A 25454-nucleotide genomic window follows, 5' to 3' on the forward strand; every position below is an offset into this window, starting at 1 on the left:
GTCTCCTGTAAGACCCTTCCTGATGCCTTTAAAAAGCATGCTGGGCTGCAAACCAAGTGACCAAGGTCTGGACTGCTGTGTGATTTGTGAACTCTCTTCTATTCTTTGAATTTCAGTTTCTTTCTCAGTGACAAGAGGAATATGGATTTAATAGTCCCTTACAGCAATAAAATCATGTGACCATTATGAACAGTATCTCCAGATACCTGCTTTCATAAGGCAGCTTATTTCCATTAAATTGACTGAAATATAATTACAGTAATGCAGGAATGGCTTCAAAACAGGGTATATTAAGCAAATTCTGTCTCAATCTCAGACAGACAATGATGACACAGAGACAGGCAAGGCCATGGAGACAATAAAACAAACTTTTTTTGATAAAAAATCAGAATGGAAAATAATGTGCCTGTATCATTCACAAGCAAAATGTGAACTATATACCATTGATAACTGATGGAGGAGAAGTCACAGATGCTGCATATGTAGACAGAGAAATGCTCTGTTTTCTAGTATTTTCTTACATTGAGTTTCACAGAGGATTTCACAAAAAAACTTGTGTTAAAAAAAAGAGAGCGAGCGAGCGAGAGGCAGAACATCCGAGCTCGGCGAGGCAATACAATCTTGGAGCAAGCCTGAAGTGGGAGTGGAGTGATCTGACAGTGAACAGACTGACTGAAGGAAACAAAAGAAGCCGTCTGTCTTTGGCTGCTCTTCATGAAGCAAGTTTTAAAATTAAATTTCGAAGCATCCTCCAAAAAGTACAGCAAATTGGGGGAAAAAATTACGGCTTCTCGGGAGAAACTCGCCATCTTTTCCTAACCCTCTGGTAAAGAGCAGAAACTTTCCTCCCGGGTATAGTATCTGCAATCGTGCGGCAGCTGAAGAGCCCTGACACGGCGAGGCAGGAAAACCAGGTGGAGGGCACGCAGATCCCGGCTGCTTCTGAAACAACGCCTCACGTTATTCTGCAGGCGGTCACTTCCACGTTGCCAACAACTCAAATTATTTATAGGAGACTGATTTATACACTGAACCCAGTGTGAGACGAAATATTTCTAATTATATCCAAACATCTTTAATATGAGGGGAATTATGCTTGGAGACCTTCATTGCCAAAAACACGTTTTGCCAAATATGATTTAAGAAAGGGGAGGAGGCTACGTGTTTTCCATATTTGACCCTATAAAAGTGCCCTTGGAATGAGTATGACTTGTCTTTCCTCATAAAGCTTCAAGGTAAGTGTGTGTGAGGACAGGCCCTGTCGGAGGACCGGCAGGGATGTCTGGCTGCCCGCACGCATGCCACACATCCTGGCTCCCACTGCCGCTGGCAGCCCTTCCAGTCAAGCACCAACTTACGCTGTAGCAATTTTAATTAGATGCTTCAGTATTCCCAGTCATTTCCTGCTTCTCAGTTAAGAATCATTCATGCTACAGCTGGGAATTGCCAGAATTTAACCAAAGGAAATTTGCTTTTTTTCTTACAGTTCTGACCCACTTCAAGGTTGCATCTCTAAGGTAAGATACTGATTTTTTATTTCTGATTCTTGGCAGGGTGCAAGAAATCTTTTGCAGTGGTTTGGAGAGTGGCCGGGGGGATTATAAAATAAAAGCATTTCAATTTCATGGCTGTTCATTCTTCCCTTGAAAAACTCCGAGGGGGACTTTACAGACTGGTTCTCATTAATTTATATCTTTTGCAATATATGAAATATCTGCTTTCTCAGAATCTTTAGGAGTTTTAGATACATTTTTTTCTATTTGTAGTATTACAGGTTGTCTTTCAAATAACTGAATTGCAACATGCAATATAACATTTCAGAGCATTATAATTCATTCATAGAGAAAATGTAAATTTCATACTACAGCTTTTACTCAGCACAATATATAATATAAAATACCTTAAGAAGCTGTCTAAATGGATAAGCAGAATGGATAGAATCCTTGCCTTGGAAAATGGCTGAAATCTGCATGGTGTTTCACATGCTATAAAATGGACATTTTAAAAAATATGATGTGAAAGTTGATTGTGAGCATTTTTTAGCAAGACAAAAGATTTTAGTTGTACTTTCCAAATCACTGTAGTTTGAATGGAAAAATGTTAAGAAGTGCTTTGAGTTTTCCTGGAAGATGTCTTCTATTATTACAAAACAGGTTACATATGATCATTATTGACAGGATTAACAGATGCTAAAAGTGACAAGAAAAAAATTTTCTGAAATTTTATAAAGATATTAGTAATAAAGTAAGAAAATATAGGTAATAACACTTATAATAAGTTTCTGAGAATACTAAAGGTGGGTAAAGAAACGAAGCTTGTCAGAAGTACGACACAGGAACAGGAGAAACTGACGTGTAATAGAATATTTTTGACAAAACAAAGTTGCTCTCATTTCTACTTTCCTCTATTAGGTAGTATTTGAAAACCAGAAATCTATAAAAAAAAGCTTTTCACCATTTACAAAACAGTTCCTATAATTTTACAATGTGTTTCTGTTGAACTTTTAATTGATAAAGCCAGCTTTGATCCTTCCCTGTACCTAGCATGTGTCCTAAGAGGCGTGAGGGATGCTGTAAAAGGAAAGCACTCCCTGCCTGCAAGATGCTTATAATCTAGCTGGACGATCAGAACTAAGAGTTAAAGAGCTGGAGAAGCCCTGCTGTCACGTTAGCATTGTGTTCTGGATACCCTGACATGGGTTCCTTCTAAAGGTTAATATGCAAATGAAACAGGAAAAGGAGGTACAACATCATACAATGGATGAGCCAGAAACAAAAGTTTCTTTCCAAATAGAGTAATTATCTGTTAGCACTAGCACAGAATGCAGAGAATGACATTTCACCTCCAGCCAAGCCAGGGAGGTGCTCACACGAAACATTATGCTCGCTCTAAACTGGTCAGGAAATGAAAACTGTTTTGGTTTTTTAACATAAATCTAATGGTCAAGTTTCTGAATTTTTATAGTATCTTTTCTTCCTCTACCAGGCAGGGTCTTTGACAGGGCTGCCATCAATAACCTGCAGCCATGAGTTCAGACCAGGAAATGGCTGTCTTTGGGGAGGCTGCTCCTTACCTCCGAAAGTCTGAAAAGGAGCGCATCGAGGCCCAGAATAGGCCCTTTGATGCCAAGACATCAGTCTTTGTGGCTGAGCCCAAGGAATCCTTTGTCAAAGGGACGATCCAGAGCAGAGAAGGAGGGAAAGTGACGGTGAAGACCGAAGGAGGAGCGGTGAGTAGGGTCCCAGGAGCTGACTACATTCCACTGATGATTTCGTTTGGTCACTCAATTGACATAAACAGTCATCTCTCCTGTTTCCCAGACTCTGACAGTGAAAGATGACCAGGTCTACCCCATGAACCCTCCCAAATTTGACAAGATCGAGGACATGGCCATGATGACCCACCTGCACGAGCCAGGAGTGCTGTACAACCTCAAAGAGCGTTACGCAGCCTGGATGATCTACGTGAGTTCATTCTCATGGACTTCTTCTGCTCATGCACGTCGCTCATATTTTGAAAAACAGCACATTCCTAAGGTCCCCATGAAATAATTAATTTCTTTTCTATTTCTTTTGGTGCAGACCTACTCAGGCCTGTTCTGCGTCACTGTCAACCCCTACAAGTGGCTGCCAGTGTACAACGCAGAGGTGGTGGCTGCCTACCGAGGCAAAAAGCGCCAGGAGGCCCCGCCCCACATCTTCTCCATCTCTGACAACGCCTATCAGTTCATGCTGACTGGTGAGTGGTTCAAATATTTTCCATATGAATTATTTTACCACCTATAATCACAAAATGGTAAAGCAAAAAAGGGCTTTGGAAATAATTGAATCCAACCTCCCAGTAGCACAGAAGAGGGGACAAAACAACAGTGAGGTCCACACTGTCAAGCGGGAACTAACATTCAGTTCTTCTGATTCCACCCCCATGACTCCACCAGACCACGTACTGCTCCATCCTACTAAGTGTGACTCGCTGATAGTCTCTTTGCTTGGAAATTCATGATTTTAAACATTTAATTAACAAAAACAAGCTGAAGTGTATTGTCTGAATAGAAATGAAAAATACATGTTCAACATTTTAGTACCTAAGTATCCTGTTGATTGCAACCTGGATACTTTTAAGAGTACTGTTACATCTTTAAAGTCGTCAGAAACCACCTCAGAGACAATATCCCCTCTCTGATGAAAGTGATATTTTGGGGCTACATGCATACAAACGGAAATTGTTACTGTTCCCCTATTAAAGAACTTAATTCTGATAGAGGCACTATCTCTCACCTGATCTTTATTTGACCCAATGGCATTTTTGGGGAAGGCTGATCAGAGTTAGGGTTGCAGTCAATGGCCCTGAGATACAAGTGAGTACATGTGTATATGCGTGCGCATGTGTGTATCTGCGATATGAATTGAACTTTGGTCTGATTAACACTACTTTAAACTATAAAATAGAGTCTAAGTCTTAGCATATTATGTATTTTTCAGTTATATGCATCCGTCAGCAGACAGCCTGAAATCTACAGATGACAAGTAGGGAATGTGGCTCTGTAAAGTTGCTTTTTTTTTTTTTTTTTTTTAATCAAAAGGACACACTTCCAGTGGTGCCTAAGTTTAAAATATGACAATATTTTAATGTCTCTCTTTCCCAACTTGAGACTTAAAAATAATATCACATATAGCTTTATAATAATATATTGAAAAACTCCATTGAACTAGACACACACGATGCTCTCAGTGTCTACCTAAAGAAAGGTTCTTTGTGTAATGATATAAATGTTGACTGTCCACTATTTTTCTTCCAGATCGGGAGAATCAGTCTATCTTAATCACGTATGTATTAATATTATGAGACTTATTCCTATTTTACTCACACTGGGAAAATGACAAACCAAAACAAGAAATTGCTTCATGCCCCCATACTAAACCAACAGCATGATCAGCCTGCAATTAGATATTATAAAGTTTAGGTTACATCTGAATGCAAAAGAACAATGTCCCAATTTAAATCATTTGCTAGTCCAGTACTGAAAGTTCCAGAATGTTCCGGCAAGTTGGAGATGTAAACCACCACATCCTCACACGGCCAGAACCCGTTACCGGGAAGCGAGCACACACAGCTTCCGACGGTTGGGAGTTTGACAACGTTGCCAGTGTTTCATTTGCAAGGTCTACTGGGGAATGCTTATTCCTTCAAAGACCTCACTTGGGAATGTCTTTAGCCTAAGGAAGCTGACAGACACATCATTATTTCAGAGAGTTTTGCACTAATTGCTTCATTTATTACATAGTGATTGAGTGGGTACTTCTTGGACACTCAAGTCCCGGGCTAAGCCCCTAGAAGAGAGTCTCGCATATTTTAAGCGCTCAAGAAATAAGCGTTACATGATTACTGAATGAATGTCTCAGCTTCTGTTGAGTGCAAAGCACCAGAAACACCATGAGCTACATGTTAGATGAAGAGAAAGACCTAGGAGACTCTGACAAGAAATATAAAGCAGGCAAATAAGGCAGTGAATGCAGATGAAAGTCGTTTCATTTGTCACAAGAGCTTAATCTCTCACACATATTGGATCACTGTCTGACAGCGGGGAGTCCGGGGCTGGGAAGACTGTGAACACGAAGCGCGTCATCCAGTACTTTGCAACAATTGCGGTGACTGGGGAGAAGAGGAAGGAGGAACCTACTAGTGGCAAAATGCAGGTGGGTCTGGCCGCCGTGTCAGAATCTGGGCTGGCAGGTGAGAAACTCCTGAGCCCCACAAGTGAGGACCGCTCTTGCCTTCTTGCCTTTGCAGGGGACCCTGGAAGATCAAATCATCAGTGCCAACCCCCTACTGGAGGCCTTTGGCAACGCCAAGACCGTGAGGAATGACAACTCCTCTCGCTTTGTAAGTCTCTAGGTCACAGAAAGGCTTTCTCAGCCCTTCAGTGCCAAACGAGGCATGTCTCAGTTATCATTTCAGTCTCTTCTTACTTCTGTGCCTCCAGTTTTGTATATAACATCACCCTTTTCACTTGCAAGGGTAAATTCATCAGGATCCACTTCGGTACCACAGGGAAACTGGCTTCTGCTGATATTGAAACATGTGAGTAACAGGACCCCCTAAGTAGAATCCAAGAACGGCAAATGATGGTTTGGAGGAACATTCTACAGCTCCTGCTGAGCCTGGAGCCTGTGAGACACCAGTCTGCTGCCAAGCACACCCGTGGTTAATGCCAGTCTCAACCACAGCCCGCAGCGGGCTTTATCCCCCCCCACCCCCCCGCCCCAGTCATGAGCTAACGGTTCTGGAGAAACCGCCAGGGCTCGTGGGGCTTGTCTGAAGTAGTCCAGCCTCAGAACAAATTTCAAATTTTTCTCGGGAAAAGCTAAGACTAGAAGTATATCTGTTTCCTATGGGTTCAGTGTATGTGATTTCTTCCTAGTACGAGCCTTCATAAACATGCTCTTAGTAACCCCTCTGGTATAAAGTGAGAAGAGACCCAGGAGAGGACCGAGTTATCAAGGATCAGGTATATTCCAAATGTCAAGGACCTTCTGTGTGAGAATGAATACGTCCTGGGCCAGGCAACTTTAGTTCCCTTCTAGAGGTAGTAAGAGCAACCGCGCGGCGTTTGCAGAGACGTAATGTGGACTATCTACCTCGTGGGGACGTTCAGCTAGAATCTCAAGCATGCCAAGGAGATTTAGCTAGAGACCCACGGTTCCAAAATCACTCCAGGAACTTTATACTTTTTTCACCTACGCCAACGCCTGCTTTCCACCGCAGATCTCCTGGAAAAGTCTAGAGTCACTTTCCAGCTAAAGGCAGAAAGAAGCTACCATATTTTTTACCAGATCATGTCTAACAAGAAGCCAGATCTAATTGGTAAGAGCTTAAATTTGTAAGTTAGAAGCTAATTGTTCTATTAGCATCTTCTAAGGTGAAACATATACACCGAATTTTCCACGTACACAGAAATGCTCCTGATCACCACCAACCCGTACGACTACGCCTACGTCAGTCAAGGGGAGATCTCAGTCCCCAGCATTGATGACCAAGAAGAGCTGATGGCCACAGACGTAAGTTACACGTGCAGTTTTTAAAAAACAATTCCTTACATTTGGGCATGACGATGACAACCTGCTGTAGGTGTGATTAAGGACATAATACAAATGCTCCTAAATAAGTTGGTGCCTTCTGCCCAACTTCTGTCCTCTCATCTCTCCTGGCAGAGCGCCATCGACATCCTGGGCTTCACTGCGGATGAAAGGGTCGCCATCTACAAGCTCACAGGGGCAGTAATGCACTACGGGAACTTGAAATTCAAGCAAAAGCAGCGAGAGGAGCAGGCTGAGCCAGATGGCACTGAAGGTACCTGGTGAACCTCTATCTGGGCTAAATTAGAGAATACAGGCAAATAAGCCCATTCGAAACTCATGTCTCCTCTACAGCTGAGCTTCGGATGCATATACACAAATCTACCCCCACACAGTATGATTCACTCCTTACTCTGTCCCTATCAACTGTGAGGCCACAGTATGTCATGCTGGATACTCGAATTGTGTCTCTGCAGTTGCTGACAAGGCTGCCTATCTCCAGGGTCTGAACTCTGCTGACCTGCTTAAAGCCCTCTGCTTTCCCAGGGTCAAGGTTGGCAACGAGTACGTCACCAAAGGCCAGACTGTGCAGCAGGCAAGTGCATGACACTATGAATCACACACCCCCGACGTCCTCATGACATGTCTTCAATAACGCAGTGATCATTACTCTCTCTATGAAGGTGTACAACGCCGTGGGTGCTCTGGCCAAAGCTGTTTATGATAAGATGTTCCTGTGGATGGTCACCCGCATCAACCAGCAGCTGGACACCAAGCAGCCCCGGCAGTACTTCATCGGGGTCTTGGACATCGCTGGCTTTGAGATCTTTGATGTGAGTTAGCACAGATTTCGCAGGAGAAAAACTTAACAAATCTTACTTCCACGGTCTGTGTTACAAAAGGTCTATGAAAGACAGCTACACTACAAAGTAAACTGACACATGAAAGAAGATCAAAAGTCCACGAAAGGACGTGAATTTTAGGGCGAGACAGATCTGGGCTCAGATTCTACCTGTCAGTTCTGACCTGTGTGAACTTGGTTAATGGAAATGGTGTCCGACCCAAAGCTGGGCAAGTTCAACTACCATGTAAGACACCTAACACTCCAGGTAACACTCACTCCTGAGATCTTTCTACCACTGGGTTTCTTAATTTCAAGACATGAGCACAGTCCCCAAGCACAGTCAGCATCTAGTAAATGATGAAGAAGGTGAAGAGGCAACAACGGCAGCAAACTGGCAGTGGGGAAACGATGACAAATGCAAAGAACAGTTCTGAGATTCCTACCTGCCCTGCCGTGTGCAGGTACGGAGGATGGAAACAGCATCATAAAGACACTCAAATTCCACTGCCCAGGACAGACTAAAGCCATATAGTTTAGGAAGAAGGTTACCAAAGTCCCCTTCCTGACAGTAGTGTCTCGGATGTGTCTGATCCAGAGGTCCCACGTCTTCCCCTTTCTCTATAAGTAGACTGATGGACACTGAATGAGATTGTCTGAGTTTTACGGACAAGAGCATTTCCAGAAATTTTCAAGCCGACACGGGAAAGAGAGAGAATCTGGTACCAAGACGGAACAGGAAGAGCAATCCACACGTTTTCAAATAAGAGAACTAACAACAGTGCAAGCTTGTAGACTCTGAGAGTTTTAAAATAACAGTTTTGCTGAGATAATCATTCACATACCGTACAGTTCACTTATTTAAATTTCTGAATTCAGAGGTTTTTGATATACTTACAGACCTGTGCAACCGTCACGACAACTGATTTTAGAACATTGTCATCCCTTCAATGAGAAATCCCTCCCCATTAAGCAGTCATTCTCCACTTCCCTCTCCCCCAGCCCCTAGAAACCACTAATTTCTTTTGTGTCTTTGCATTTGCCTATTCTGGACATTTCATATAAACGGAATCATATAATGCATGGCCTTTGAAGCTGCCTTCTTTCACTTAGCCTAATGTTTGCAAGGTTCATCCGTCCTGTACAACCTCTTTGACTTCTGTGTACGGTGATACCGCTTTCAGTCAAGAGCATTCCCAATCGTGTTTCTCCGCAGGTGGGCAGGTAGACTAGCCAAGCAAGAAAAGCCACGTTCAGAGAGAGGCTGTATCACAAGATGAACGGCAATTTGTGTTTTCTGCTTATTTAGTTCAACAGCCTGGAGCAGCTGTGCATCAACTTCACCAACGAGAAACTGCAACAGTTTTTCAACCACCACATGTTCGTGCTGGAGCAGGAGGAGTACAAGAAGGAGGGCATCGAGTGGGAGTTCATCGACTTCGGGATGGACCTGGCTGCCTGCATCGAGCTCATCGAGAAGGTTCGCTTCCCTTTTTCAGATTGCAGATCATACTGCTGACCACTATTTTTTTTTTAATCATAAAACTTGGTATATTCTATGGTACAAGACTTCTACATATAAACAAAATCATGGAAAGTCCTTTTGCCAACCCTGAGGCAGCTATTCAGTGAAAGGAGACTGGATCTCTTCTATCGAGTCCAGAACTCTGCATTTCCCTACAGTTTGCAATTCAACTTTACACTTAAACCATCTTTCCTTATGAAAGAGCTCAGAGAATAGTATGTCTTCTTATTTCTTTGTCAGCCTTGGATTCATTACTCCTGGCATTTGAAATTTGAGTTTCTAGCACCTTAAAGCAGAGCCTCTGAATTAAGCCCAAGCCTCACCACACGTACTTAAAATTGCCCACTTCCCTAATCTCAATCATAGAAATACTTGTTTTCCAAGTTCTCTGACATAACCTGCATTGCTTGCAAGTTACCCCTGGAGAAATACTGCTTTAAAGCCTTTGGGAGAAAGTCACAAACTCTAGTAGAGCTCATCTCCATTAACTTGCTCTCCATCATACCCTAGAGCCTGCAGTACATCTGGATCTTCAGAAGTACCAGATAAATATTGGTAATTTAACAACTTCCAATCAAAGAAATGAGGTTTACCAACCATAAAAAATTAAACAGCGAATTTTCTCAAACAGGATAATAATGTTACATATTACATCTACTGGCAGACGAAATTCAAATCTCATCTTCCTTTTCATTCTCTCAGCCTATGGGCATCTTCTCCATCCTGGAAGAGGAGTGCATGTTCCCCAAGGCCACAGACATCTCCTTCAAGAACAAGCTCTATGAGCAGCATCTTGGAAAGTCTGCCAACTTCCAGAAGCCCAAGCCTGCCAAAGGCAAGCCCGAGGCCCACTTCTCCCTGATTCACTACGCAGGCACCGTGGACTACAACATTATCGGCTGGCTGGACAAGAACAAGGACCCCCTGAACGACACCGTGGTCGGGCTGTACCAGAAGTCCGCATTGAAGACTCTGGCTCTCCTCTTCGCTGGAAGAGAAACTGATGCAGGTAACTTTCAACAGAATTAACCTTTTACTCAATATAGAAAACCCAGGCAGAGAACGCCTGCACTATGATTGCTTGTGATTTCTCTTCCTCTTAGAGTCTGTTGGAAAGAAAGGTGGTAAGAAGAAGGGTTCTTCCTTCCAGACCGTGTCTGCTCTCTTCAGGGTACAAACTTCATTTTTCTCTCTCTAATTAGATTCAGGAAGTTCAATTTTACTTTATTGTGTGTGGAAGGGGAAGTAATCTTGCAAGGATTCTAGAACTAGATGTGGCTCAAAGAGACGGGTCAGCAGGCAGTGGCAGAACTGAGTCTCAGGAAGGCCTGAGGTAGCTTGGAAGAGAGAGCTCAGTATACAGGAAACACAGGTGTCCGGAAGTTGGAGTCAGTGTGAGATGTATAATTCAGTACTGGGGACAGGAAATGAAGTTATTTGACAATAAATGTTCCTTTGGGAGAAGATTAAGCAAAACCTAAGATTTTCTTGAGCCTATGGGAGTGCCCAAATGAGGCAGGTGCTCAGGCGTATATTGGCATAGAAGCAAAATGAGTAGCTTTTGAAAGTTGAGGATAGAAAAGTAGTGGTAGGATTTGGAGACTGATCTAAAAGAAGAAAATAAGAAACCAGATGTGATAAGAAATAGCTTTTTAAGGAAAACTGACTCATCCTTTGACAATCCTATCTGTAACAACTGAAGTTCTAGTTATTCTGAAAAAAAAAAAATCACGATTTCCATTGAGTGGAAAACTTCTCACGTTTGGTAATATGGCTGTCGGTTTTCTGACAATTCCCAGAACATGGCACTGAAGAGCCCCTTTCTATGAAACCAGCAGGAGGACCCAGCTCTGTAATTATAAGGAGTAAGCATGTAATAGAAAAGCAGGTGCAACTGAAAGTTGGAGAAAGAAAGAAATGGGAGATTTGGAGAAACACTTTGAATTACTTGTAAATCAGACCGCATATCTAGGCAAAAGATCGTAAGTGACGTGTTTCCATGTGTTAAAATGTCACATATTTGTAACATATGCTAGGAAATTCCATAGCAGCGAACGACCACTTTAACAGCTAGTTTATAAGGCACAGAGAGAGGAAACAGAAGGACAAGTTGGGAGTGTGGAGATTCCAGAGAAAATCCTTTGCCAATTCAACCTGGATGCTATTCATTACAATCGAACCAATGTCATGGCTCAGGATGATTTATGTCTACAAATGTGAATGTAAGAAAACAGTGCGTTTTTTAAGCAAATATTCATATGGTTCCACAGGAGAATTTGAACAAGCTGATGACCAACCTGAGGAGCACTCACCCTCACTTTGTACGGTGCATCATCCCCAATGAAACCAAAACTCCCGGTAAGGCACGTCTGACATCCAGACGAGTTCCGGTGTGTCTGCTTTAGATCATGAAATAAGGCGTGGGTGGTATTTCTCCTTCTAGGGGCCATGGAGCATGAACTGGTCCTGCACCAGCTGCGCTGTAACGGAGTGCTGGAGGGCATCCGCATCTGCAGGAAGGGCTTCCCCAGCAGGATCCTCTATGCAGACTTCAAACAGAGGTCAGACTTTCCTAATTGTGGTGCATCCTAAAATTCAGTATAAATATATTTAGTGTAAGCAAAACAACTTAGTGAAAAATATGCCTCTATTTGTTATTTTTTAATTTCCAAAAAAAGAATAAAAAATTATGTCTCAAAACACCTTTAAAATATAGATATACCACTCCACAGATATATTAAGCACTCTGCAGACGTTTCACTGGACTTACTATGCCCCTGGCTTAGCTCATAGATGTCTACATTAACTTCAAAAATTATAAGAACAGCCATTATTGAGTGCTCAATATGTTTGGATTATTTCATTTAATCCTTACAAAAACTCAGTAGAGATAAGTGCTATCCATAGCAAATGCATCTAGAAAGAATAATATGTTACATTTTGTTGGTTGTCTACATAAATGTGAACAAGATTGAAGGATCCTTTCCTGAGAACAGGGTCCGACGAGGCAGAAAGTAAAGTGGCAACTGTGCAGGGAGGTAAAATGGAATAAAAATAGACAGTAGATACTAGATTTACTATCTGTGTAGACAGCGTAGAAAGAATACTAATTACTTTAAAGCTGAGTTTTTAAAATGGATCATTTAATGCTTAGCGACTAGCAGTGCCATCAATAAACCAAGTTTTAAAAAACTATATTTACTTTACCAGATACAAGGTATTAAATGCAAGTGCCATCCCTGAAGGACAGTTCATTGACAGCAAGAAGGCTTCTGAGAAGCTCCTTGGGTCCATCGACATTGACCACACCCAGTACAAATTCGGTCACACCAAGGTAACACCCGTCTCTAACGCCCTCTTGACACTGTGCCTGTCTCTCTGGAGTCTACGCAAAGTTTCTGATCTGCAACTCTGCCCCCACACAGGTCTTTTTCAAAGCTGGTCTTCTGGGGCTCCTAGAGGAGATGCGAGATGAGAAGCTGGCCCAGCTGATGACCCGAACCCAGGCCAGGTGCAGAGGGTTCTTGGCAAGAGTAGAGTACCAGAAGATGGTGGAGAGAAGGTACTAAATGGGATACTTTACTAAACCCCATCAGCCTAGGCCTTTTAATTTTGCTTCCTGTTATATCTGACTTTAAGGATTTATGTCCCCATTACAGAGAGTCCATCTTCTGCATCCAGTACAATATCCGTGCCTTCATGAATGTGAAGCACTGGCCCTGGATGAAGCTGTATTTCAAGATCAAGCCCCTCCTCAAGAGCGCAGAAACAGAGAAGGAGATGGCCAACATGAAGGAAGAATTTGAGAAGACCAAAGAAAGCCTTGCAAAGTCTGAAGCCAAAAGGAAAGAGCTGGAAGAAAAAATGGTTACTCTGATGCAAGAGAAAAATGACCTGCAGCTCCAGGTTCAATCTGTGAGTATCAGAGCCCACTGCCTGCAATCTGATGCTAAAATTTCGATTCAGCAATTACTAGAGGAGAGGCCAGATTCCACCTTATTAAGGGACTGATTATCAATCGTTCCTAATTCACAACTGCTCAGAATGGTCCATAAAATTTTATATATAATATTACTAAAAAGCACTGTGATAGGATTCCTTGCTGTTGAGAAGGGAAAAATAAAAAACATTCTTCCTTTCCCCCTGTTGTTTTTCCTAACAGAATATGGGCAGGAAATAAAGTGATCTTTGATCCCTAAGATTATCCCTACTGAAAAATGCAAATAAGAGCAGTGAAAAAAGAGAAATATTGACAGGGAAAAGGAGGAGACTTTGTGATGAAAATGTATCAACTTGAAACCAATATTCTGAATTTCTGTATCTCTGGTCCCCCGGGCAATTTCCCTCTCAACTGTATCATTAGAAACTCTCTAGTCCCCGAAAGAACAGGACCATTGCAAAGACAATGGCAATACTTTTCATAAATAGTGTCAATGAGACGATGCATGAGAGATAGTGTTGATGTTCTTGGTCCAATGTCCCAGTAAATATCCAGAGAATATTTGGAAGAAATATTTGATCAACACCATCACCTAACCCATTTTTGTGACCTAAATGACAAGAGAATTTCAGCTACCGCCACTGAAATCAACAACAGAAATGTTTAAGGCTACTCTCTAGTTCTCTGAATTCAGAACAAACTCTACATTGGTTCCACTGGGTGCACAGGTTTTAGACACAAGACTAGAAAATTTAAAGAAAGATGAATTGTAAATACCTAGGTCAGCACTGTGATTTTCCTTGTAGTTTTCGTAGACCAAGGTTTTCTAAATTGAGGAGGGGTTCATCACACTTTCAAGAATCAAAGGATAATTGCATAGGGTACCTGAGTCTGATCCAAGTATAATTCTCTCCTCTCAACATAATATGACCTCTTTTCAACATTATTCTATCAACAACCTATTTAATAAATGTTTCATGAAGTAGCAAGCATTAGGGATACAACTTTGAGCAAGGGACATGGACCCTGCCCTCAGAGAGTTTATATTCCAACTCCCATTTCTTCTCCTAAGAAACACTCTTGCTACTTCTCAAAGCACCACCTTTTAAAAATGCTCTGTTGCCCTGAGTCGTTCCAGCTGCTCCCTTTAACTCCCAGCTACTCTTGTTACTGTAGGACATGTCTTCCTTTGAAGTCACTTTTCTGATATTACCCCTCCCTCCAAGCACCTGCTAGATACCCAACCATTTTCTTTGTTTTCTTTTAATAAACTTTTTTGGAAAATAATGTTAAATGTATCTTCAGTGCCATAAGTGCCCAATAAATATTTCCTAAACAATGGAAAACTAATAAAAATTAACCTAAGACTTTAAAGCACAATTTACTTGTTTGGTTTCAAAATCTTAATAAAATCTGAGAATGTTCACAAAACAAAATCCAGAAGTGTCTACTGTTCCTTCTCAGGAAGCAGATAGCTTGGCTGATGCAGAGGAAAGATGTGACCAGTTGATCAAAACCAAAATCCACCTGGAGGCCAAGATCAAGGAGGTGACTGAGAGAGCTGAGGATGAGGAAGAGATCAACGCTGAGCTGACGGCCAAGAAGAGGAAGCTGGAGGACGAATGTTCAGAGCTGAAGAAAGACATAGATGACCTTGAGCTGACACTGGCCAAGGTTGAAAAGGAGAAACACGCCACAGAGAACAAGGTATGAAACACACTTCTATGTAGCATTTAGAGACTCCGCCATCCAATTACGCTGCTTTGGAGCAAAGATAATGTCTTCCTTAACTTTCCTAGGTAAAAAACCTCACAGAAGAGATGGCAGGACTGGATGAAGTCATAGCTAAGCTGACCAAGGAGAAGAAGGCCCTCCAGGAGGCCCACCAGCAGACCCTGGATGACCTACAGGCAGAAGAGGACAAAGTCAACACCCTGACCAAAGCTAAAACCAAGCTAGAGCAGCAAGTGGATGACGTAAGTCTAGGATTATCAAGGAAATTATTTTCTTGAAAAGGAAGCTAAGCAATCCTTTTGACTTGACATTTATATTAAGCTTGAAGGGTCCTTGGAGCAAGAAAAGAAACTGCGCATGGACCTAGAGAGAGCCAAGAGGAAACTGGAGGGTGACCTAAAATTGGCCCAAGAATCCACAATGGATATAGAAAATGACAAACAGCAACTTGATGAGAAACTCAAAAAGTGAGTATGATAGAATTCAACTGTAACCTGCTTCTTGTCTGGGTCTCTAAAATATTACTTCATGGCACACAGAAGAAAAACAATGTCATCTTTGACTTTTGTCTGTAATGAAAATGGTACACTACTGACTTGTAAAGCATGTCCTACTCACGTCGTCAACACCAGCAGTATAAAGATAATCAATTACACAGAGGAAAGAAGACTGGTAGGAGGACGGACGGAGAGCTAACGTGTTGCTCTTCTAACAGGAAAGAATTTGAGATGAGCAATCTGCAAAGCAAGATTGAAGATGAACAGGCCCTTGCGATGCAGCTGCAGAAGAAGATCAAGGAGTTGCAGGTAAGTATGTGATTTCCATCAGTCTCATCCAAAATGACAAAAAAATTCCTACCACCAAGGAGCTCTTAACTTTGAGCCTTTCCCCATGCCAGGCCCGCATCGAGGAGCTGGAGGAGGAAATCGAGGCAGAGCGGGCCTCCCGGGCCAAAGCAGAGAAGCAGCGCTCTGACCTCACCCGGGAACTGGAGGAGATCAGCGAGCGGCTGGAAGAAGCCGGTGGGGCGACTTCAGCCCAGATCGAGATGAACAAGAAGCGGGAGGCCGAGTTCCAGAAAATGCGCCGGGACCTGGAGGAGGCCACCCTGCAGCACGAGGCCACGGCGGCCGCGCTGAGGAAGAAGCACGCGGACAGCGTGGCCGAGCTGGGGGAGCAGATCGACAACCTGCAGAGGGTCAAGCAGAAGCTGGAGAAGGAGAAGAGTGAGATGAAGATGGAGATCGATGACCTGGCCAGCAACATGGAGACCGTCTCCAAAGCCAAGGTACAATTATGATTTAAGTTTTAAAGAGATTTCTGTAGGACAGGTGTGAGTGAGTCTTTCAAGAATCAGTAGTAACTGGCAGGAGGAGACTATGGCAGTGCCAGGCAGGAGGCTGGGCAGAGGGAGGGGCAACTACAGTGTGTTGGGGCAAAGTGCTCCATCTTTACATGAGAATAGCTGTACGCAAAGAACATGCACCCTAACAACTCAAGTTCTTTCAAATAAAAAATACAATTCAATGATCCATTCTGAAGTCTTTAAAGCACTTCACCTTGATTAGGCTTTCTGCTTTTCCCTTAAACACAAATACATAACTTGTGTCTCAAAAAAAAAAATCTCATAAGCTGCATCATCAAGTACCATTATTCTCGTATCACAGACAAGCCAACTGAGTAAAGGCTGCAATTCACAAAGCAATTTGGTGGCACTATGTTTAGACTACCGGTCTTGTTACTACTTCCATCACAATCTAAGGCCTGGGTTGTCTTCATTTGTTTCTAAAGAAAGTTTATTCTCAAAATAAATGAGCTCCAATGGAATGTCTGGATTACTGAAAATGTCTATGGACCAAACGCTTGCAATGCCATCTGCCACTTTTTGAATGCAGGGAAACCTAGAGAAGATGTGCCGCGCTCTAGAAGACCAACTCAGTGAACTTAAGACAAAGGAGGAAGAACAGCAGCGGCTGATCAATGACCTGACAGCTCAGAGAGCACGCCTGCAGACGGAATCAGGTGGGACATTTACCAGTGTTGACATTGAATGATAAATTTACAATGCACGCTCAATTCACTGAAAAACTCTGCAGTGAGGTACCTGAGCTCACATATGTCCCCTCTGGGAGGTGCCCGCCCATTTGAACACATTATTGATCACTGGCATGGACTAGTTTTTTTCTTTCTGTCTTTTCGGTTTGGGGTTTGTTTTCTTTTAAATAAAGAGATCCAGGCTCTTTTGCTTTAACATTTTAAAGCAGATTTGACTCTAATCTATAAGTTACCAAAAAGCATATCCTCAGAGTATTTTATTTTCACTTTTCAAAATGCTGCCACGAGTTTTTTGTTATTTTATTACCCTCATTAGTCAGTGTAATGTTATCCTCATTTTAAAGATGACAGATTATGACAGTGATGAAATGACCTGTCCAAGGATGCTCACTCCAGTCTTTCCTCAAGTCTTTCCAACTGCTGGTAGCACCAGCAGCAGGTGTAGGGAAATATTCAGGACCCCAACCCAGCCAAGAGCATTCAAGTGAGGGTTACATAGTTTTGATCATCCAAATTGGACAGTCTTTGCATTTACTCCTCCTCCTATCAACTTATCCAACTTTCTACCAGAGTTTGACTTCCCCAAGCAAGAGGTAACAAGATGGAAATTGTTCAATGGGTCATTTGGACTATTAAAGTAGTAGGCAGATCAGCGTCTTGGAGAAATATTTTACTCTTTCATATTCATTCAAATATTATTCTTTCTAGACCACAGCTCAAGTAAGGCTTTTGTTACTGTTATGCAGGTTTGGTAAGCACACTTTATGAAAATGAAAAATGGCATTCTTGAAGAGTCGAAATGCTCCTTGTAGTTTCTTTTCCTCAGCATATGCTTACTCTTAGTAATTTAGTGGTATGGGAAAAAAAATGAAAGTTGTGATTCTTATTAAGTGTTAAAAAGATAAGGCTTCCAGGTAACCAGTTCAAAAAGTGGTGCTAAAAGGATCTTCTCTCTTTTTAACATAATACAGTTGACCCTTGAACAACATGGGTTTGAACTGTGTGGGTTCACTTATAAGCGGATTTTTTTTTTTTTCAGTAAATACATACTATGGTACTCCGTGATCTACGGGTGGCTGAATCTGTAGATGTGGATACAGAGGGCTGGCTGTAAAGTTACACATGGATTTTCGACTGTGCAGAGGGTCGGAACCCCTAATCCTCCAGTTTGTTCAAGGGTCAACTGTATAGTGTATTTTCAGAATTATATTGCTTAAAGAATGGGAGACAAATTTAAATGCTACTTAGTTTAGAAATTGATTAGTTATCCATAATCCAACTCATTCTTGGGGTGGAAGGACACTTGATTATTTAATATAAAAATGCTTTCAGGATTTTCTTTTGAACATCACTTCTACTTACAGAGGGAACTGCTCAAAGTCTCCTATTTTTCACAGAATAAATTTTGTTTCAGTCAATGGAAGGTAAACTAGTACAACACTGTTGCCTTAGACAAAAAGCACTGGAATGTTGTTTTGGTTAGATTTGCATTTCTTTTCACATGTTTCTTCATCAATTTTTATTGGGATCAAATAATTTTAAACATCTCCCAAAATCTCTTATGCTGTTCATAAGCATGTATTCTACCTCAAAGTCTTCCTTCCTTCTCATTTCACATAGATGTGCTCATCAGGGTTGAAGTGGATGCTGGTGGTTTGCTATAATCCACATTCTACATCATGTTTCAGACCCACCTCCCTTTCCCTGCTCCAGTCTGTAATTTAGAGCTTTAATTTCCAAAGTAGAGTTGAGTTTTCCGGTTCTTGGTCTTTATAGGTGAATATTCACGCCAGCTAGATGAAAAGGACACATTAGTTTCTCAGCTCTCGAGGGGCAAACAAGCATTCACACAACAGATCGAGGAACTGAAAAGGCAGCTTGAAGAGGAGATAAAGGTTAGCCCTGCTTTTTGCTGCTGTTGTTCTTGTCATTGTCCTTGCTTTTGAGGTTGTTTTCTGCTTACTTCTAACATTTTCTTCTGGTGGCCTACAGGAGTTTAGGGACTAAACATAACTTTAAAGATATAAAATTAAGTCACCAATCTCTATGTTCTCAGGCCAAGAGTGCTCTGGCTCATGCCCTGCAGTCGGCCCGCCATGACTGCGACCTGCTGCGGGAACAGTACGAGGAGGAGCAGGAAGCCAAGGCCGAGCTGCAGAGGGCGATGTCCAAGGCCAACAGCGAGGTGGCCCAGTGGAGGACCAAATATGAGACAGACGCCATCCAGCGCACGGAGGAGCTGGAGGAGGCTAAGTATGTTCTAGACTTAGTTAAAATGGAAATATCTCCATTAACAAAGTGCACCTGCTATATGTACTACAAGGGCAAATGTCCACTGCTCCCCAAACAAATAAAAACCTAGGGGAAAATCATGCATGACATAAACCTAAATAAGAAAAACCAATACTCCAGGTTGCTGATAGGGAAAAATTAAATTAAATTAGAGGATAGAAGGAAAAAGGCAAGAGGATAGAAGGATATAAGGCCAGACAAAGCTGAATGATTATTTTTAAAAAGGGGAACTATGGACATCATCCTATCTACACAAGTGTGGAGACAGAGTCAGCTGTACTCTCCTGTGCTTCTCTCTCCTCTTAACCACTAATGGAAGAATCAGTCCAAGGTGATAGGTAGGTAAGAGAAAAACAGTCAGACTCTGAAGCATAGCTCCTCCTTTTGAGATGTAAAAATATGGCTTTTTGTAGAGGGAAAAAAGAGATACATTGTTAAAGACTAAAAAGTAGACATTAAATTCTGTAATAAGAAAGAACACATATTGTTATATAAAGGGCTAAATATTCAATGCAATCCAAAGTTCAAGACTGAACTGTAAGAGGGAGAATCTTATTCAACAGAGTTTAAGGAAGGGACCTGCTTATTCAACAGGAAGTTTAAGGAGAGATCAAGTCATTTATTCTGGGAATAATGTACAGCCATATAGTGGGAATTATAATGTTGTGGTAGATGCCTTAGAAGAGATTCTGAGTGACCAGTCACTTCTATTGTCCTCATTTCACTTTTCAGGAAGAAGCTGGCCCAGCGTCTGCAGGATGCCGAGGAACATGTGGAAGCCGTGAATGCCAAATGTGCTTCCCTTGAGAAGACCAAGCAGAGGCTCCAGAATGAAGTGGAGGACCTCATGATAGACGTGGAGAGGTCTAACGCTGCCTGCGCGGCCCTGGACAAAAAGCAAAGGAACTTCGATAAGGTAAGTTCCACCCCAGTTTCTGCCTCAGCATTCAACATGTGATTAAAGTCTGCTACCTTCAGTGTATCTGATTCAAACCATCCAAGGGCTGTTCTCAGCAGCTGCTGCTCCATGAGTAAGTAGGGAGAAGGAGGGACTCCAGTGATTTCTACTTTTCTCTTTCGTAATTATTTTTCAGTCCCAGATCATCTCAACTCTGTCTGAAAGTTGCCAGAATAGATGGTTTTCATACCATCAAACTTTCTCCACCAAATTTCTTGACCATTCCTTGCCCCTCAGGTCCTAGCAGAATGGAAACAGAAGTGTGAAGAAACTCATGCTGAACTTGAAGCTTCCCAGAAAGAGGCCCGCTCCCTTAGCACAGAGCTGTTTAAGGTCAAGAATGCTTATGAGGAATCGTTAGACCAACTTGAAACCTTGAAGCGGGAAAATAAGAATTTGCAACGTGAGTACATTTTACCCTTTCTTCAACAAAAGATCTGAAAGAATGTTTTCCCTCACTGAACAAATTTAATTTTTTTTCACCAACAGAGGAGATTTCTGATCTTACTGAGCAGATTGCAGAAGGAGGGAAACATATCCATGAACTGGAAAAAATAAAGAAGCAAATTGAGCAAGAAAAGTCTGAAATTCAAGCTGCTCTAGAGGAGGCAGAGGTAGATATTTTACTGTATACTCTAAAACAATTTTGAGAGGAGTTAAGATCTACTGAATTGGTGAATCAAAAGAAAAGAAAAATAATTTTGATGCTGTGTACTAAGTATGAGTATGGAAAACTCACCACGCATTAAACTAACATAACTGTACATCAGGAACTGTGTGCTAGACACTGAGAAAACAAAGATGAATAAGTTAAGGGCCCTGCCCTCAAGGGCATGAAATAGTTGGAGAGACAGAATTATACAAAACCAACAGTAACACACTGTAGAAATTTCTATAACAACAGAATAAAGATGTGTCATGGTGGCACAAAGGCAGGAACTAATTCGTATTTCTAGAATACTACACACTTCCAGTCCCTGCTAATGTCACCCCTTGCTGTCATTAAGGCATCTCTTGAACACGAAGAGGGTAAGATTCTGCGCATCCAGCTGGAGTTGAACCAAGTCAAGTCTGAGATTGACAGGAAAATTGCTGAAAAGGATGAGGAAATTGACCAGCTGAAGAGGAACCATGTTAGAGTCGTCGAGTCAATGCAGAGCACTCTGGATGCTGAGATCAGGAGCAGAAATGATGCCATCAGACTCAAGAAGAAGATGGAGGGAGACCTCAATGAAATGGAAATCCAGCTGAACCATGCCAACCGCATGGCTGCTGAAGCCCTGAGGAACTACAGGAACACCCAAAGCATCCTCAAGGTAAATGGGTTCAATAGATGGTCCCAGAGCAGTTGGAGTGAGGGCAGCCCTGAGAACAAGGTGGCTCAATGATCATTCATTCCACAGGACACCCAGCTACACCTGGATGATGCTCTCCGGAGCCAGGAGGACCTGAAGGAGCAGCTGGCCATGGTGGAGCGCAGAGCCAACTTGCTGCAGGCCGAGATTGAGGAGCTGCGGGCCTCCCTGGAGCAGACGGAGAGGAGCAGGAAAATTGCAGAACAGGAGCTCCTGGACGCCAGTGAGCGCGTCCAGCTCCTGCACACCCAGGTGAATATTAACAGAACAGTAAAACATACAGTGGACTGAAAAGGAAATTCTTGCTCAAATCATAGTACTACCTAAAAATTTATTCATAATGCTTTATGGAGGTTGAAGTGTAAAACATTTAACATTTTGGGGTTAACAATATTTGTTTATCTAAATTGTGACATTCAGAGTTGACTGTCTTGTAAAAATATATTATCAACTCAGATATTTTATGGAACAAGAAGGTATACTAATTATTAACTTAATTAGTTTGTAAGTTCATTAGCACATTGGACATCTTAATTTTGCTTTTATGTATTTAATATTTCTAAATTTTATATTTTAACCAGAACACCAGCCTAATCAACACCAAGAAGAAGCTGGAGACAGACATCTCCCAACTCCAGGGAGAGATGGAGGACATTATCCAGGAAGCTCGCAACGCAGAAGAGAAGGCCAAGAAGGCCATCACTGACGTGAGCAGAGGGCCACGCAGGGGTGGTCAAGCTAGAATCTTGACGGGCTATCTTATCTTAGCTCTCTCAACCTGTTTCATTTTACTGCTCATTAGGCGGCCATGATGGCCGAGGAGCTGAAGAAGGAGCAGGACACCAGCGCCCACCTGGAGCGGATGAAGAAGAACCTGGAGCAGACGGTGAAGGACCTGCAGCACCGCCTGGACGAGGCTGAGCAGCTGGCCCTGAAGGGCGGGAAGAAGCAGATCCAGAAGCTGGAGGCCAGGGTGGGTTTTCTGATCAGCATATTCCCATCTCATTCCAATCCAATGCACAATTTTGAATATCTAGCATTTCTAGGTGATGTGGGGCACACAAGATGAACAAGACATATTCCTTGCTGCCCAAGAGCTCATGGGGGGGGGGGGAGGTGCAGTGATTAGCCTAAGGCATCAAGTACTACATATATAGCCGAGTAAAAGAAGTACTATGGATCTTCTGAAGAAGTAGAAATCCACTGAGTGAATGGATCATAGTAAACACCTCTAAAATGCCCATCTTCTTGCAGGTACGTGAACTCGAAGGAGAAGTTGAAAGCGAACAGAAGCGCAACGTTGAAACCGTCAAGGGTCTACGCAAACATGAAAGAAAAGTGAAGGAACTCACTTACCAAGTAAGGAAAATGTCCTGTCTTGGTTTTTCCCCTAGTCTGCAAGAAATCAAAAACCAAATATGATGGTATCTGTACTTTCAAGAAACTTACTCTTTAAAATATTTCAGACTGAGGAAGACCGCAAGAACATTCTCAGGCTCCAGGATTTGGTGGATAAACTGCAAGCCAAGGTGAAAGCTTACAAGAGACAAGCTGAGGAAGCGGTGAGTTCAGAACCCCTTGGGGTGATGGGGCAGCCTCCTGTTCTCAGCTATGTCCAAATCAATTTAGTTAAAGGAATGAAAGAAAGAAGGGTAAAATAAGGAAGGATCAAAGGAAAATGGTTCAACAAAGATCTGAAGAATGAAAAGAAACCAACCACTTGACGAGCCAGGGGAGAATGTCTAGGGAGGAGGAAGAGCAGATGCAAGGCTTCTGAGCAGGAAAGAGGAGAGAGGGGCACAGGGAGGAGGACAGGGAGAGAGGAGGACATGTTCTGGTCCAAGAGGCAGAAAGAATGAGGGAGACAACAGCAGACATGGAGCTTGAGATCTGGGCAGGGGGCGGGTCATGGAGTCTTCCGGGCCATGATAAGAAGTCTGGCTTTTATTTGAGATACAGTGGAACACTGGGAAGCCACAGGAGGGGTTTAATCTGGGTTGGTCGTGCCCTGATTTATTTATATATATATATATATATATATATATATATATATATATATATATATATATATATATATATATATATATATATATATTTTTAAAAAAAGAGTATTCTGGCTACTAGGTGGAGAACGGATTGTGAGAAAACACAGGTGCAGGGAGACATTTTAGGAGGGTTTTCAGGTGGCCCAGTGGCTTTTGGAGCACAAAGAGAGAAGTGGAGAGATTCAAGGTCTGTTTTGGAGGTAGAAACTACAAGATATGCTAATAGGTTGTGCTTGGGAGGTGAGAGAAAGGAAAGTAAGGCTAATTCATCAGATGTATGGTTTGAGTAACCAGGTGGATGGCACAATACTACAATGGAGAGCTAAGGAAAGAACATATTTGCAGCTCAAGAAGGAAACACAAATTCTGTTTTGGAAACACTGTTTGAAATACCATTATACACACAAGTGAAGGTGTCAAGTAAGCAGTTAAATATGAAGTCTCAGAAGGTCTGGACTATGCTCAAACCATTAGATCCTCAACACTCCACCACATCTCATTCCCTAGCCTGGGATTTACCTGAAATAATAATCAAATAATATCAATTTCCTAAGTATGGAAGTATGGATATACACACCTACATATCACAAATTAGTTCCTCTGATTATTTATGATTTTTCCTTTTCCCCTGACCTCTACGGTCTGAGAGAGAGAGAGAGAGAGAGGGAGAGGGAGAGGGAGAGGGAGAGGGAGAGACTTAACCCTATTCTCCTCATCTGTAAGAGGAAGATTTGGGGTTTTTTCCAAGCTCTGTTATTTAGTGACGCAGAATTTTCTAAATGTTCTAAATTTGAGTGCCATATTTTGGATGGTTCTTAATGAGCCTTTAAAAAAAAAAAAGAGTGACTACTAGAGACTAAACTAGAACTGGCCTTCACAAACTTACTGCTATATATTCAGACATAATCAGGGACCTCTTGGACTATTTTTACAAACAATCAACTTCTTGTTTAATTTCTAAACAACATTAAATGACAATAGTTTATATTTAAGGCTGTTAGTCTGGTACAATATAGATTGTATACCTGCATTTTTAAGAAATCTGGTTCCATTCTCAGGATTCAGGGGTGGGGTGGGGGGGCTGGAAAGCCGACATATTTAGTAGTAGCTCTAAGACGTTAAGATATTATAAATTGAGAACTTTTAGAACATCTTGGAGACAAATGTCACCTGTTCCTCCTACACATGACTTCAAGAAGTATAAGAGGAATTAATTTTAAAAAAAGAATCAAGAGTATTTCTCTAGGTTTTTAAAAAGGTTTATTAGAATGAACCATTTTTAAGTAAAAAGGGATTCAAAACCCACTGACCCAAGATAGGAGAAATTCTGAACTTTCCCCCTCTCATAACTGTCTTTCCATTTATTCTCAGGAGGAACAATCCAATGTCAACCTCTCCAAGTTCCGCAAGCTCCAGCACGAGCTGGAGGAAGCCGAGGAGCGGGCGGACATCGCTGAGTCCCAAGTCAACAAGCTGCGGGTGAAGAGCCGGGAGGTTCACACGAAAATCATAAGTGAAGAGTGATTCACCCAAATGCTAAAAAGTGACCAAAGAAATGCACAAAATGTGAAAATCTTTGTCACTCTGTTTTATACTTATGAGTTTTGCAGATAAAAAATTTATCTGTAAGGAA

General features: G+C 42.0%; 1 protein-coding gene across 1 annotated transcript; it reads left to right on the top strand.

Moving 5' to 3' along the window:
• Positions 1-1124: 1124 nt before the first annotated feature.
• LOC105077594 (myosin-1) lies at positions 1125-25454 on the top strand. The gene is made up of 40 exons (XM_074342179.1): positions 1125-1235; positions 1487-1517; positions 2986-3229; positions 3321-3464; positions 3582-3738; positions 4799-4826; positions 5582-5696; positions 5791-5883; positions 6018-6081; positions 6766-6864; positions 6955-7058; positions 7212-7350; positions 7553-7671; positions 7760-7909; positions 9227-9397; positions 10145-10451; positions 10546-10613; positions 11713-11800; positions 11886-12003; positions 12653-12776; positions 12868-13004; positions 13102-13357; positions 14847-15089; positions 15182-15358; positions 15438-15583; positions 15832-15922; positions 16015-16404; positions 17012-17138; positions 18948-19066; positions 19228-19424; positions 20196-20379; positions 20659-20824; positions 20911-21035; positions 21429-21737; positions 21825-22028; positions 22358-22483; positions 22579-22749; positions 23031-23135; positions 23243-23338; positions 25193-25454. The coding sequence occupies exons 3-40, from the start codon at positions 3026-3028 to the stop codon at positions 25343-25345; spliced, it is 5814 nt and encodes a 1937-aa protein (XP_074198280.1). The 5' UTR covers positions 1125-1235; positions 1487-1517; positions 2986-3025; the 3' UTR covers positions 25346-25454.

Source organism: Camelus bactrianus, chromosome 16, assembly GCF_048773025.1.
Source record: "Camelus bactrianus isolate YW-2024 breed Bactrian camel chromosome 16, ASM4877302v1, whole genome shotgun sequence".
NCBI lineage: Eukaryota > Metazoa > Chordata > Mammalia > Artiodactyla > Camelidae > Camelus > Camelus bactrianus.

Bases quoted from the DNA above. Each gene is read 5' to 3' on its own strand.
- LOC105077594 (XM_074342179.1), top strand. From the start codon at position 3,026: ATGAGTTCAGACCAGGAAATGGCTGTCTTTGGGGAGGCTGCTCCTTAC. The intron at 4,827-5,581 runs GTATGTATTAAT...ACTGTCTGACAG, and splicing joins AATCAGTCTATCTTAATCAC to CGGGGAGTCCGGGGCTGGGA. The intron at 21,738-21,824 runs GTAAATGGGTTC...TTCATTCCACAG, and splicing joins ACACCCAAAGCATCCTCAAG to GACACCCAGCTACACCTGGA.